The sequence below is a fragment of the Pyrgilauda ruficollis genome, unplaced genomic scaffold, assembly GCF_017590135.1.
Source record: "Pyrgilauda ruficollis isolate IOZ18807 unplaced genomic scaffold, ASM1759013v1 scaffold23, whole genome shotgun sequence".
In the NCBI taxonomy this organism is placed as follows: Eukaryota; Metazoa; Chordata; class Aves; order Passeriformes; family Passeridae; genus Pyrgilauda; species Pyrgilauda ruficollis.
The window spans coordinates 1903192-1919045 of NW_024522539.1; the positions used below are offsets into that span (position 1 = coordinate 1903192).

Below are 15854 nucleotides of genomic sequence, written 5' to 3' on the forward strand. Positions count from 1 at the left end.
ATGCAACTGCATGCAGGCTATGATCTATGTGGTTCTATCCAAAATTTTGAAATCTCATCATTATTAAATGTATTCAGAATTATTAGAAATTCCAAGTCATTCAAGTGGATGATTAAGAATAGGAATTTTGCACTTGGGAATAAAGTTCCCTTTTTCCTTTTTTTTTTTTGCTTTTGACCAGTTTCACCTTAAACAGGATATAACACAGGTGCTGTGCCTGTTCAAGAAGGCTGCAAACTGCAGCTCCAGCTATCTCTGGAGATGCAGCTACAAGATGAGAGCCCAGTAACAGGTATTCACAACTGACCTTAGCATTTTTCTGAGCATCTGTGCATGCCTTTATCAGTTACATCGTGGATATGTGCAATATCCCTCCTGAATGAAGAAACCAAGAAAGGTGTTAGCAAAATGTTATACTGCTATACATTTCCAAAATTTTACTCAGGACACCAACAGCATTTGGGCTGAGGAGTCTTCCATCCTGTTGATGGGGATTTCTAAGACACTTTAGGACTGGAAAGAGGCTTCACAGCACTAACACCACACCAGCATTCCAGGGAGGAACACTGAGCCTCAGTTTCAAGCAACACAGGGAATGCAACCTGATTAAGAGATTCAATTAAAAAGTGAATTCCTCTCTGTTAATCCTGCAATGCCAGCCTGCAGAGATAACTCAAACAAACCCAGATTCTTCCTTGAGACTACAAATTTGGATGATAAAGGGAATTGTTGAGGAGTAATGACATCTAAACATTTTTTACTTAAGTTTGTTAAAATTAGAGCTACATAAAACCAAATTTGACACAAAAAGCAGTCTCCTTGGTTGACCCTTCTGGTTAATCATCTGTTTCACATGGATGCAAACTCCCAAGATGGAGTCCCCCTCCATATCCTTCCTTCCCTGTGGACCACGGACCTGACTTGCTCTGTACCTGAGGTAAAGGTGACATTTCCTCCCCATCCCACAACCCCTTCCAGTCTCTGAGAGGAAGATGCAATTGCTCCCTTTACCCCTCCAGGTCACTATCTGACAAGATGCTGTTGCACCCTGTAGGCCTCTCACAGTTTCCACCTGAAGAGAAAGCACCATTCTCCCATACCCCTCTACCAGTTTTTACCTGTGAGGGTGATGCCATTTTCGCCTGTACCCCTCTTCTCAATCTCTACCTGAGGGCAAGGCGCCATTCTTGTCTACGCCCCTCTCCAGGTCACCCCCTGAGGGGAAGGTGCCAAGGCCCGCTCTCCCCATCCCTTGGCCAATACCTGAGGGGACAGCGGCCGGCGCTCGGCAGCCCCCGCCGGGCATGTCAACGCCGGGCCCCGGCCCCGGCGAGGCGGCCCCGGGCGCCAGGGAGGCGGCGCGGCGGGACCCGCTGGCCGCCGACCTGCGGTGCAGCCTGTTCGCCGCCGCGCTGCAGAGCTACAAGCGCGACTCGGCGCTGAGGCCCTTCCCGGGCCGCTACGCCAGCGGCGACACCAAGGACTTCGAGGGGCTGGTGAGTGCCGGGGGCCGGCCCCGGGCAGCTGCCCGCGGCGCCAGGGCACCTCCCTCGATGGGGAGCACGGGCCGCCCGCAGAGGTGAGGGCAGCGGCGCCGCAGGGTCACGGATAAAGCAGGATGAAGGGTTTATCCAGTCAAGAAATCCAGGTTTAAAAGAGTATTTGGGATTCTGACCGATAAACCCGCACTGGAAAACGCCCAGATCCGGTGTGGACAGCACGTGAAGTAACAAGCGATAGGTAACAGGTAGCGAGCAGACAGGACGAGAGGAAGCGACCTCAATCTGCTCAAGATTGACTGTCCTGGAACATTTCTGCCCTGAAAGGGTGGTTAGGCATTAGCACAGGCTGCCCAGGGAAGCGATGGAATCACCATCGCTGGAGGTGTTCAGAAAACACGGAGATGTGGCACTTGGGGTCATGGTTTAGTGGTGGGCTTGGCAAAGTTAGGCTGAGGGTTGGACTCAATAACCTCAGACGTGGTTTCCAGCCTTAATGTTTCTAATATTCTGTGAATATAGAGAGCTTGCCAACGTGAAATTCAAATTAATATTGAAGGATTTGCATGTTAGATGGCCTGAACACCCCCATGTCGGGTCCACTGCACATACTGCCCTGTGACAGCTTGTTTTCTCTCAGGGGTGTGTCTGATTGTTCCTGTAAAAAAACCTACAGATAGCGTTGGTAAATATCACTGTTTGTAACTTGCTTGCTATTTACGTTCAAAGCAATTGACAAACTTCCCCACAAACTGGAAACAAGTGTTTATATCTCAGAACAGAACATGTTTTTCAGTTTGTTGGGGTGAAATATTGTTTTGTTTTCACTAGAGGTCCCTGTTTAATCGCGGTGGCACTAAGGAGCTTGTGCTAAATAGCTCTGTTGTTAGCTTGCAGACACCAAGGCTCTACCAAGCCTGAAAGAGATTCTGGAGTCTGTTCCAAATACAGATAAAAGGACCTGGGAGCTGTTTAGTTGGATTCTATCATCTAAAGTCTTCATGATACAAAGTACTAAGAAAAAGGAGGTAAGTTTTGACTGAAAAATATTAATTAGAATTTGAGTTTTGAGGCAAACTTGCACTTCAGAGAATATTTCCTCCTGCCAGAATTAAGTTGGTTATTGTGAGAGCTTGACAGTTGAACATACAACTTGCTTGCTATTTACTGCAATTGACAAACTTCCCCACAAACTGGAAACAAGTGTTTATATCTCAGAACAGAACATGTTTTTCAGTTTGTTGGGGTGAAATATTGTTTTGTTTTCACTAGAGGTCCCTGTTTAATCGCGGTGGCACTAAGGAGCTTGTGCTAAATAGCTCTGTTGTTAGCTTGCAGACACCAAGGCTCTACCAAGCCTGAAAGAGATTCTGGAGTCTGTTCCAAATACAGATAAAAGGACCTGGGAGCTGTTTAGTTGGATTCTATCATCTAAAGTCTTCATGATACAAAGTACTAAGAAAAAGGAGGTAAGTTTTGACTGAAAAATATTAATTAGAATTTGAGTTTTGAGGCAAACTTGCACTTCAGAGAATATTTCCTCCTGCCAGAATTAAGTTGGTTATTGTGAGAGCTTGACAGTTGAACATAAATCCATTTTTCTCTGTATATAGAGGGGGGTGTTTTTAGGTAAATTTTCAGGAACACTGGTTCCTGAAATAGTTACCAGTGTCAGTAGTTGATAATGGGCAGTGATTGCAGTTGGGTACTGCAGTTAATATAACATGTGCATGCATGGTTTAGTCTGAGAGAGTCCAAGTGGGTGTCATGGAGCTGGGTCCTGCTTGTCACTGAGAAACACAACTCTTGTCTTCTGCCCCAAAAAGTGAAAGGTTCAGAGCCACTGAGGCACTTCTGTAACAGGGATCAAAATAGTTGTAGAGATTAGCAGGAAGCTGAAAACAACTTCTGTTTTCGTGGGGTTTTTTTCTCTTGCAAGATCAGCTGATGAATATATTGGCTTAGTAGCCAAAGTAGAATTGGGATATCCTCCTTGCATCATAAATTAATTCATAATAACAATACAGGTTTGGGGTTTTTTTCTGGAGAGAAGATTAAGGATTTAACTTCAGTAGCAAGAAGCTGGCAGTATTTTTACTGTGCACTTACTCCTTCTGAATTGTGACAGTGTTGAATTCTAACTCAGAAAAGCATAATCAGAATGCATTAAACAGTATGAAGGGACGGGAAGCAGAATTTCCAGTGAGTAATCTAACCACATAAACCAACATTTATATTCCTTCCTGTTTTTAAGTACGAGAAGATCCAGGAACTCACAGGGATGTCTGGGGCTGTGGTTCCTGCTCCAGACTACCTCTTTGAGATCGTGTACTGTGATCAAATGAACACCAAGTTTGCTGAGACCAGGGGAGAGCGGGACCTTATCTACGCCTTCCACGGGAGCCGCCTGGAGAACTTCCATTCCATCCTGCACCACGGCCTGCACTGCCACTTGAACAGGGTGAGGCTCCTGCCATTGACACCGTCTTCCCTTGCTCACTGACAGCTGGGGACACATTTTAAAAATAGGCCCAGATTCCTTTCAGGGTGTGCAATGTGCTGATGCTCTTGTACTGCTGTGTTCATTTCAGTGTAGGCCTTTGTGGATGGCTGTGTTGGATTTTCTAGTGCAGCCTGAGGGTAAAGACTGGAAGTGGCATGAAACCCTTTTCACCAGTGTGACAAATTATGACTGTCCTTTGCTTCTTTATAAGGAAGGGTAATTCCTCTGAAAATCCTGGCCTGCCTGACAGCCTGCAGCTGGGAAGTGCCCATCTACAGAGACAGAGGATAGTGGAGATTTTCTGCCTGGGCTTGTGTTTAGACCAGCAAAGTTTCAGGTGCTACTTGTCAGTGGAGCCTTCTTAAAATGGTCTGGTTTAGGGAGACATCCCACAGGATTTGCACCTTTTCTGATTTCAGTGGAAGGGAAGTTGAGACTCCTGGCTTTTTGTGTCAGCTGTGAAGCAGCTTTGACACAACACCTGCTTGACATTCCAGTCAACCTGGACTATGTTTTTTCCCCACATTCTCAATGAGTAATGGTTTACTGAGTACAATGGACTTACTGGAGTAATAATTTTAGCCAGTGTGGCAAATCAAAAAGTTCTTTCCTCTTTTCTAGTAAAGCATGGATTTAAATGAAGTCAAGCCTTGCCCTGTTTGGGGAGTTTGGATTACTTGAATGATGACAGTCTCAATCGATGAAATGCCTTTTAACAGCAATGCAGTCATGTTGATGTAAAATACTTTTGCTGGCAAACTAACTCCAAATCCGGGAAAGCATGAATCTGTCCACACCAAGTGCTCTGCCAAGCAGCTAATTTGAGGGATGGGAGAGGGCAGCAGCCCCACCCCAAGGAAGTTGTGCCAGGACAAAAACAGTGCATGGACCAGACCCAGCATGGGTCAGAAAGGCCTTTCGTAATTTACCTTCAGGAGCAGAACTGCCAGTCTGAAAGGAAAGAGCACTTGTATGTTGTTTGAGGTTTGCAGCACATTATTTTAGGGTAGATTTCTGCTCTGTTTCAGACATCCCTGTTTGGTGAAGGCACGTATCTGACCAGTGACCTGAGCCTGGCTCTGCTGTACAGCCCTCACGGTCTTGGCTGGCAGAGAAGCGCACTGGGCCCTATCCTCAGCTATGTGGCTGTTTGTGAGATCATTGACCACCCAGATGTGAAGTGTCAGGTGAAAAAGAAAAGTGAGTCTAGCACAGTAATAACTGTGTAGTAGTTACATCTGTCCTTCATGTTTTTCTTTCCCTGTTAATATCAGTGGCTCCTTGAGCACTGGATGGGAGACTTACCTCCTTGTCATCCTGGTCTGGGCCATAATGTCATCCATACCAAGGATGACTAGGAGTGGTATAGCCTCAAGCAAACTTCTCACTCTATTCTTGGATGCTGAGGGATTCAGGGGAATACCAAGACTAGATTTTTGGTTATCTCATTCCCATTCTTCTGGGGGGTGTGTATGGGGGTGTTGGTTGTTTACTTTTTTTACAGTTACTTGAAGTTCTGCTTTTTTTTTTTCGTTTCCCAATTCAGATTCAGAAGAAATAGACAGAAAAAGAGCAAGAGTGAAAAACAGCGAAGGGGGAGATGTACCACAGAAATACTTTGTTGTCACAAACAACCAGCTTTTACGAGTTAAATACTTGCTAGTGTATTCACAGAAGCAGCATAGGAGGTAAGAGTTCAGCTGTCTAGAGGGATGAGCTGCTACAACAGCCAGATAAACACATAATCACTGTTGAAAAACAACAGAAAACAACCAAGAAAGATATACTGCACTGCCAGAATGTTTGTAGCCTGTTTCCTATGGAAATAAGTCCTACTTATTCCTATGGAAATAAGTCATCGTGCTGCCTCTGTCTTGCTCTTTGACATTCCCAGGCTCAGCTAAATTTGCTTTTTTACCAGACCTGTAAGCACTTAGAGTATTTGTGGCAGGAAACCAAGAGTGGCTGTCTGGTGAGTGCATCACTTACAAGTGCCTCAGTTTTAACTCTGCCCTTATCTGTCTTAAGTGATAGTGTTCACTCAGCTACTCAACACATGTCTACAGGCCAGGCAGCTACAGCTCCAGACCACAAGGAAAGGTGTGAACATGGGGAGAAAAGACAGGATTGTGCATGGAGAGTTAAGGAAAAGAGATGTGGTAAAAATCAGGCTTCTTTAGTTACAAGAACTAGTTTAGTTGTGGAACAACTTTCTGGTTTTAGTGGATTTCCTTAAAATAATGAAGCCTGAGATACTTTTTGCCAAGGTATTTGTGCATCTCTGATAAAATTCATGCCTTTTTCCCTTTTCAGGCCTTCTCATGAATCTTCCTGGTTCTACACCCACCGTTTTGCTGTTATGATGATGCTGTACCTGCTGTTGCTGATAGTGATAGGGGCCAGCAATTCACCAACCTTCATCTACTACTGGCACAGAATGTTTGACTCAGAGAGATGAACCAACCCGAGATGATAAACTGTCAATTTCACCACGTGCCTTAACAATAGCTGATCTGCAGTGCACTGCATCTATTCCAGAGCTCTGGAAATAAAGGTGCCCAGTTCTGTCACCAGTATATTAATCCTCATGGCATCTCTGCATTTATTCTTATTTCTGTGTTCCTGGGATTCATGAGGATGCCTAGTGCAGCTGAAAAGGATCACAGTGGTGCAGCTTAGCATGAGCCAATCGTTAAGGGTCCATGGAAAAAAGGTTATTTAAGATTCATGAAAACTAAGCATGGAAACACTCAGGTGTAACTTATTTTCTGTCAAGCTGAAGTACGTTTGCACAAGTTGGAGGATTTTTCTGGATATCAGGCAAAGCAACCTGTTGGGAGTCTTATCAGTATGTTTTCAGAAACTGAATCTGGTGATGTTTGGCATGTATCAATGCAGATGGAATTACTTTTAAACTTTTAAAACTAACTTTGGCCAGGAATTTTTATATTTCAGCATAATGATTGTAAGGAAAAAAACCAACAAGAAATAAAACAACCGCCAAATGGAAGAACTTAAACGGTTTCTAGTATGTTTTTTTTCCCCTCTGTAGAACATTGTTGTGTTTTAATCCCAGCTGGCAGCTAAGTGCAAATCCAAAACATAGTTACTGCACTATGAGGAAAATTCATTGTATCCTGGACAAAACCAGCACAAACAACTACAAGGCTTGTGGTCTTAGCTTTGATCTATCTTATCCTAGCTTACTTGCAGATTAGACAAATTCAGGGTTTTCAACATCAATACTGAGTAAGGATTGTTCTTACCAAACTGGGGATTTGTTAGAGAATACACCATGTCCAGCAATGCAACATACACAGGGCAATGCTCTCTCCTCTCTCCCTCCTGTCAAGTCATTTGTGTTTGCTGTTTGTTGTGTTTGCAAAGCAACCTGCAACTGCCTGAAACAGAAAAAGGAACAAAGCACTGTCCTCTGATTAGTGACTGGGCATGGAGGAACCCCATGAAGACCCAGGGAAAATAGGTGAAGAAAAGCCAGATAGGTGCCACACTTGTCTCTCAGTCCAGCCTTTAGTAGATTGGATAAATGCAGATTTTCATTGCACAGTGAACCCTAACCACAAAAAAACCCCAACTCATCACATATTTCCAGCAAATGAGTCTGTGATTACTAGCTTACTCATTAAATATTTCAAAGAAAATCTCTTATTTTTCTGATGTTGTTCTGGTACCTAATTGCCAGAAATAATGTCCTGGTAATCAGATTTTTTAATTCAAGGCTGAGAACAAGTTCATTTGCAGCAACCCCTTTTCTTAGTGACTGGAGCTAGACACATTTATCCCAGTTCATTTTGCTGCCAGAACAAATTTATTTATTCACCATACAGCTTGCAAAACAAGAACATTATAATCCAATTCCCCATTGCCTTTTACAGCCCGTTAATAATGCTCACTGTCAAAGGACACTGCAGCGCCTCAGCCCAAGAAGTGTCCGTGCTAATTATAGCAGAGACTTGTAATTAAAATATACATAAACAAATAATTTATTGTGCAACAGTTTAGACTACTTTATAGTTTACTCCTTGATATTTCAGTGCAGAAACTTGGGGTTTGGGATGTGCACAGGGGTCATGGGAATTTTTGCCTATTTTTGTCTTCCTCAGCAAGTTATATTAAATGTTGTGCCATGTAAATATACAAGTTTAGGGGAGATAATGTGCCAGCCAGAAAACCTGGAGGGATTTGATGTTGTCTAAAGGGTACTGGTTTGTAAAAGCCTGGTTTGTTTGGAAAAAAAACCCCTTCTTTTGGAACAAATGGGCTGTTTGGGGCCCTTTGGAAAAGGAGGAGGTTGAGCAGTTGTGGGATGGCTGTCTGCTGCACTGCAGGGAAAGGCACAAACCTGGGAGCTCCTGAACCAGATGAAAAGGACGCAGCAGGGATTTAAAGCTCTTTTCTTAGGGTTTCTTTGCATAGGAAAGTTTCTGAGAGTAAGCAGAAGTAATAATAGTTCCAGGCTATGTCCCCAGAGAGAAAGCATTGTAGAGGCTCATGGCAGACACGCACAGTCCAGCTCTGCAATGAAATCAGCAGGTATCAAAGGAAAAAAAAAAAACCAGCTTTTTCTGCTTTGATCAGTTTGAATAAACCCCCCAAAAAAGGAGGTGGTTTCAGGTGGGGGCTGAGTTCTGATGGATGTGTCTGGAGTATCCCTTGAAGAGCTTGTAGCCCCATCCCTCATGCTCAGGCCTGCAGGGATTCTGGGCACAGCCTCCTCATTGCTTCAGCTCCACAGCTGTGGAGCGAGGCAACAGCAATGGGAAAATATTTTAAATACATTTAAGGTGCTCAGATCCTACCTAGCAGCCTGGCAAAATACTTAATATCCTACTCCCACGCTTGTTTTCGGAGCTCCCTGCTGATTTCAGCATGTGTTTCCCAACGTGGCAAGGGGCAGTCAGCTGGATTAATGTGGGTATTGTGCTGAGTAACTAACAGTATTATGAATTAACCCAAGGTTTGTGTTAGCCTCTTAAGCCACTTGCGTGGCTCTTTGAACATGCACAGTGCTGTAAAAACACTAACAGGGAATGAATCAGAATTTTCTCCTGAACAAAGGGCCGCTGTGTTTGAAGCAGGCGGCCCAGGGTGAGGTCGAGGAGTTGTAAAATACAGAGCTACCTGCTCTTATTAATATGTTCATTACATTACTGTGGTGAATATTAAGGAATTGTTACTGAATCAGACAAATCTGATCCTGGCTGGGACTGCAAGAAGTGTGGTAACTGGTGTTTCCTTGGTGGGAATGAGCAGGTTTTGAGGAAGCGGGAGAATTTTCCTCCAACAAGCATAAATAGATAATAAATATAAAAAGTAATTTTTTTCGCTCTCTATTTTATATATATTTATATACAGAGATCTCAGGAGCCAGCTGAGGAGAAGGGCAGGTGCTGCTGGAGACAAAAGGTTTGAGGCAATGGGGGGAGAGAGAAGGAAGCACCACAGAAAGCAGGACCGCTCCTGGGTTGGGGGGGAAGTGAGACTTGGGGATTCATGCTCCTAATAAGGGATGCAAAAATCTTGTGCTTTCTAAAGTGTGAGCAAATACAAGAAAAGCAGAATCAGAAATGCAGGAATATCCAAACCAGGCCTGGGCTTTGGTCCACCTCTGGCAGGACCCAGAGTGATCCCAGCTTCCCCAGGGAGGTGCTGCCCACCTGCTTGCTCCCCGTTCCTGCATGCAGTGGTCACATGGCTTAGCAGCACACGTTTCCAGTGACATTTTCCTTCTCTCATAAAAGCTGTCACTTTGGGCACCTTGCCCACACTCCAGACTCCACAAGATGTCACTTTGAACATCAGCAAGAGGAGGGAAGGTATGAAAGAGATGGGCAAAAGGAGCAGCACTGGAGTGCCTGCAAGAATCCCAAGGAACTTGCCATGCTTCCCCTAAGGACTAAAGTACAAATGCTTGCAATAATTCCCATTTTCCTACTCTTAGAGTACTCATAGAGACCTTTTCCAACCTAAATTATTGTAAGATCACCAAGTCCCCCTAAAGCCAAACCCACTTCTGCCTTTTCACTGTACCCATGGGGTGTAAAATCCTTCCCACAAGGAAAAAAAGTATTTCTTGCTCCTCAGAGAAGACCTCTGAGCTCTCCTGTTGCTGGGCAAGAGGAGACGTGTATGAGCAATGTTGTATCTGTTCTCTCCCACTCAGCAAAAAGTGGATGAAGACAATTTTCAGTAGATTAAAGCCGCTTTCCTACTTATTCAAGGCTTGCCAGAAAACCAACGCACCTTCAAGGTCTGCCTCCCATCAGCAGTACAAACAAAGAGACCAAAGGAGTGTCTGATGAATAAATTAGCTTCCCCTACTGCAAGCCATTCCCATCACCTTACAAGAAGCCCTTTTTTTGCCAATCTGGCATCAGGCACCCCCTGCTCTGTTAGCATTGGGTAATTAACTTTGAGCAGAACGAGCCCAGGAAAGCCAAACTGCGATTACGCATCTCATTGGAGTTTGGATGCTTCCTAAATGGCTCACGCTAGTCCCCACCAGTTGGTCTGGGCTCCTGCAGTTCTAATTGATTTTTTTTTTCTCCTTGGGCTACATGTTTAGCATAAATAATAATTAGTACCAGAAGGGCAAGGGCTGGATACCCTTGTGCAGCTCAGCATCACTCTGAGCACTGCGGCTTCCCATGTCCTCATTGCCCAGCCTCAGCCAGCCTGCAAGGACTGCTTGCCACCCCTCTAATTTCAATAATTTGTTAGCTGGTGAACTGGGAGATCAATGCAGATCCTTTCTGGCTGATAGGGAGCCAACACCTCTTGGAAACAGGGTTGAGGAAAAAGCCCCCTCAGTGCCCAAAGAAGATTTGTTTTCTAGAGGGGAAGACATCTCCCAGCTCCCTACACATGCAACCACAGTAAGACAAGGGTTGTTTTTAAAACAAAGCTCTTTCATCCTGATAAAGTCCAGATGCTCATTCAAAGCTGCAGTGGCCACAAAAATAGCCAAGAAACCACCTCCTGCCAAGTCCAGAGCTCCTGAGCTGTCCAAAGGTTTAACTAAACTAAGAAAACAACAACCCACCTGGCTTAAAATGGAATTTCTCTTCAAAAGCAAACTCCACACTTAATAACAATCACCAGAGAATGAAAAAAATAAGTAATCCACTATTTCTAATTACCTGGAAAGGACAACACAGTTGAATAAAGGCATCTCTTCAACCCACACCCAGAGAAGAGACTTCTGCCTTCACAAGCAACTTTTGGCATGATGATAGAAAGCAAACAGCCTATATTACTCACCACAGCTCAGCTGATCTCTCCAGAAGTCCTCTTTGCCCTCGTTTACGTCCATCTGGCACTAAAGGTGCTGATGGACCCCTGCCAGCTGCATCCCATCACTTCCATCATTGGGACACCCCAAACAACACCTGTGGGGTGGCTGCACCTGCTCTGCTGGGGTAGAGACGAGGGGTTGGTGTTGCTTAGGGCAAAGAAAATGTGTCCAGCATGTGGCCTGCAACCTGCCAGCTTGTGCTCTGGGACATGGGGACAGAAAGGTCTAGGGGGCCTGGGCAGTGTCGGGTCTGGTTCTCATTATCACAAATACTCTCCCTCCTGGTTTGCCCTGTGTCCCACAGAGCTGCTCTGTATGATGTGTGTGTCTGTACCATCCCCTTCACACCAGAAAACAGTAGCAGGGACTGTTTTCCCTTCTGTCTCTCTTCAAAAGAGAGAAGAAACCTCACCCCACCCCACTGTGGTTCTTTGTACCACTCTTGCCTGAGTCCCTCCATCCCCACAGCACTCCCTCCCTACCTACCATGCCTGGGGCATGAATGCTCCTGCATTAGTCAACCTCCAGATATTTAGATCTTTCCCAGGGCTTGTCACACAGCCATGGGAGAACCAGACAAGTTCTGAGTCAGGAGATCTGAAATTTCCAGAGAGCTTTTCCTACAATAGGTAGAGAAAATGGAGTAAAAGCCTGTGATCACACCTTTGCAGGCTCAGGGTGACACCATCCATGCAGCTCTACAGCTGGGTGTAGGTGCAAAGGGCACTTGAAGACCAGCCACTCCAGAGACATGACCCTGGACCACAGAGGAGATGATAAATTTCCTCCCAGAGGTTGACGCTGGAAGAGTGGAGAATCTTAATGCCAGAATTAGGGCTGGAGCATGTGTCAGGTACAAAAAGGATGTTTTTCTACTTGTCATGGCACTGCCAGAATACAGAAGAATGACCAGAAATACCCCCAAGACAGATTCTCAATTTCTGGCCAGAAGCCCTCACCCACCAAAGCTGAGTAGGGAACCTCATCATGACAGTCTCCAAAATGGTCCTATAGGACAAAACAGTTCCAAAGCTGTGCCTGACATCCCCTCATGGGTACATCTCTTCATCAGACCGTGCTGACAGTTGTCCCATTGGAGCCCCCTGATGCCACCCCACCATTTGTAGCACCATCCTTGGTGTTCTTCTCTGAGGCTGAGATGGGTTTGTGTCTCTTTTGCCTGGTGATGGCTGTTTCAATGCCCCTGAGACACAACTGCACATCCTCCCGAAAGGAAGGGGTGTACAGTCCATAAATTATAGGGTCAGTGCAGGTGTGCAGCAGGCCAAAGAGGAAGAAGCTGTGGTTGACATACTCTGGCATCTTCTGGATCATGGCCGGCTGGAACCAGTACCACAAGCCCAGGAGATAGTAAGGGGTCCAGCAGATGATGAAGGTGGCAACAATCACTATGGTCATCTTGAGAGTCTTCATGCGTGCCTTGGAGATGTGGTCATTTTGATTTCTTGTCAAACCTGCCAAGGAGAGTCAAAAAGATAGTGAAAACCAAGAAGATAGGGGGAAACCAAGACAACATAACCATCCATGACTCTGCTTCTGCCAGAGAAGGAAGACCATCTCATAAGCTGGTCCATTTCCCACAGGAAGCAGAAGACAGCAAGGACTGGGGTCAATAAGTTTGTGCAAAACCTCTTAGTTGGTTTGTGCAAAACTTCTTAGCTTTCAAAGGATGCTGTGACACACCCAACAACAATTTCAGGATGGAGAAGTTCAGTCATGGAGGACATTAAAGGGCTGGGATCTACTTACCTTTATTGACCTTTAGCTGCTTACTGATCTCCCAAAGGATGCGGATGTAGCAGATGATCATGACACTCAGGGGGGTGATGTAGAGGGTGGTGAAGGTGAACATGTTGTAGACAGTTTCCTCCCAGTGTGCTCGGAAGCTCCCATGAGTGACACACTGGGTGAAATTCCTTCCTGGGATTGTGTTCAGGTGGAAGAGGAAAAGCTGAAATGGAGAACCAAATAATAACTCGGAGAGGATTTGGAATAGAGCACCACCTCCTGGAGATGCTGCTGGCTGTGGCTGGAGAGCACTTCCCTGCTGGTCTCAGACTGGGAGACAGGCTCTGGGCACCTAACTCATGCCTTATTCTGGTGCTCGTGGAGTCCATGGATTGGGATGGACTGGTTGGGGATGTTGGGATGGAGAAGCCCTTTTCCAAAACCACCCCAGCCTAGGCAAACTCCATGGGGAGGATACTGAACTTTACCTGGGGCAAAGCCAGGAGCACGCTGCCAGCCCAGGCAGCACGGAGCAGCATCCCATTGCGGCGGTGAGCACGGGAGAAGGGATGGAGGATGGCTGCGTGCCGGTCCAGGCTGATGACCACCAGTACCAGGGCAGCTGCGTACATAGCAAAGAGCTTGAGGAAGTTGAGGATCTTGCAGGAGATGTCCCCTCCGTACCACTGCACTGTCACGTTCCACGCCGCATCCAGGGGCATCACCATCACTGTCACCAGCAGGTCGGCCAGCGCCAGGCTGAGGATCAGCGGCTGCACGTGGGATTTCCTCCTCTTCCTCAGCAGGCTGCCCAGCACGGCTGCATTGCTGCCCGCTGCCAGCAGGAAGAAGATGGCTGTGATGATCACACGGACCTTCGCTGCTTGAGTGAACCGGGGCTCCACCCAGTACTGGGGGTATGCAGAGGCTGAGACATTGGTGTCCTCCCGCCTGGTGGGGCAGTGGGGAGATGCAGGGAGCTGTTCCTCACTCATCCCCTGCTGAAACACAAGCAGCAAAGTGAACCCCAGCATAGGGGCTGTGTAATGCTGCAGCTTCGACAAAAGTGGGGAGATGGTGGGATCTGCACTGGAGGTACCAGCAGCAGACTGTCCCATTCTGTCTTGACCCATCCTGTCCCTGCCTGTCCCCTCTGTGTTGCCCACTTTGCAGTCACCGTGTCCCCACACCATGGTGACCCAGCCTGGCCACTCTCTCTGGCTCACCCCTGCTGTAGCTACAGGGACTGCTCACACAGACATATATTTTTAGCTCTTTCCAAGCTCTGAGCAGCTGGGAAAGCAGGAGTGGTGGCCAGAACCATGGAAGCAGTCACTGTCTGCCAGCATCCTGCTGGGAATGGGTCATACCAGAGCTGTCTGAGCCTGTGCTGGGGCAGCTCGGTTCAAGGACTCGTCCTTCCAAAGGGGGTTTGTAAGTAGGGCTCAGTTTTTTAGAAACCCCACAGCCCTTCCCATTAGTGTGTTAAACCTTAATGATCCACCTCCATTTCGAGTGCCAGATCTGGGGTCATGGGCAGGAGCAGCTGGGGTGACCAGTCAGGCGAAGGGGCATCCCATACTGTCCAGTCTTACAGTGGCTCCTGGGAGAGGATCACAGTGGCATTTAGGAGGCTGGACCCTCCCAGGACCCAAGCAGCACCAGCACAGCACCTCTGTCCCTTTCCCTTCTGGAGGCAAAGGAGGAGGAGGAGGAGGGAAAGGTAGAACCCTCCCTAAAACAGGGGTGGCTGGGGAGTGATGAGCAGTGTGGTTGTCCCCCACGCTTGATTTCATTGCCCTTTTTACCTGAGTAGAACTCACGTTTTAAGGGCACACGATTTCAGCTCCTGTGGCCACAAGCTGTTTACAGTCCCAGCTGCAGGTACAGCACATCTCCTACTGTTTCAAGCACTTTCCTGTTTGCTGATTCCAAAATAAAGCATTCCTTACCTTTGTACAAATAACAGGAACAGCAGAGATCAAATCTGTCTCCCCAGTTCTGCAACAACACCTTGCAGCAATGAGCCCTCCTCCAGCCCCACCACCCGCACCCCGAGCCCCCTTCCCCTTGCTTCCTTCAAAAAGACCTCCCTCCCCAAAGACCAACTGAACAAACAAGCAGCAAAAGGAAAGAACAGCTAAAAAGTACCAAGTTGCTTCTCTGGAAGAAATAAAAAATCCGTGTGCAGGTCAGGATTTATCCCAGCTGATGGGAACATACCTGGCATACGCATGCCCTGATGCTGAGAGAAGATGCTCCGTGTCTTTGCCACGGGTCCCCCACCGCTGCGGTGCTGAGTCAGGATGCTCCAACGTTTCCTTGCATCAGATCCCTGCAACAAACCTTGAAGCAGTAAAATTTCCCCTTGCCAGCAGGCAAGCCGGGAGCGACGCTGCTGTTAGCACAGGCATTTGCAGGCATCTGGAGATGGGAATGCTGCTGCAAACACCCCCTGCACCGGCAAACCAGGAGCGGGGCACACCGCGGCGGGCACCCATGGGCAGCCTGGCTCAGGCAGCCACCATCACCCCTGCCCTTGTTAGCTTAATGAGCTGCCCACTTAATGAGCAGGCAGCCGGGATGATGACAAAGCCGCTGTAATGCAAGAAACAGCCAAAATTCAAAACGTTGTGGCCAAATGTGGCTCCATCAGGGATAAGTGCCAACACTCCCTGTACTGGTTTGCTATAAATACAGGAAAATGAGTTAATTGTCCTGGGAGTTAGTGATGAACGTCCCGTTGCTCAGACAACCGAGAAACTCGCAGACACGCGCGCACATGCAC

At 46.8% G+C, this 15854-nt stretch overlaps 2 protein-coding genes across 2 annotated transcripts; one reads left to right on the forward strand and one right to left on the reverse strand.

Annotated features, from left to right (window-relative positions):
• Nucleotides 1-1275: 1275 nt before the first annotated feature.
• On the forward strand, nt 1276-7021 carry PARP16 (poly(ADP-ribose) polymerase family member 16). The gene is made up of 6 exons (XM_041469304.1): nt 1276-1496; nt 2390-2527; nt 3754-3960; nt 5031-5202; nt 5549-5690; nt 6316-7021. Exons 1-6 carry the CDS (start codon nt 1305-1307, stop codon nt 6458-6460), a joined length of 996 nt encoding a protein of 331 aa, XP_041325238.1. The 5' UTR covers nt 1276-1304; the 3' UTR covers nt 6461-7021.
• A 5364-nt stretch (nt 7022-12385) lies between these two features.
• On the reverse strand, nt 12386-15453 carry LOC121354520 (gonadotropin-releasing hormone II receptor-like). Its single transcript, XM_041469210.1, has 5 exons — nt 15290-15453; nt 14890-14991; nt 13555-14067; nt 13088-13289; nt 12386-12792 (listed from the first exon to the last, which is right to left on the reverse strand). The coding sequence occupies exons 3-5, from the start codon at nt 14059-14061 to the stop codon at nt 12386-12388; spliced, it is 1116 nt and encodes a 371-aa protein (XP_041325144.1). The 5' UTR covers nt 14062-14067; nt 14890-14991; nt 15290-15453.
• Between the last annotated feature and the right edge of the window lie 401 nt (nt 15454-15854).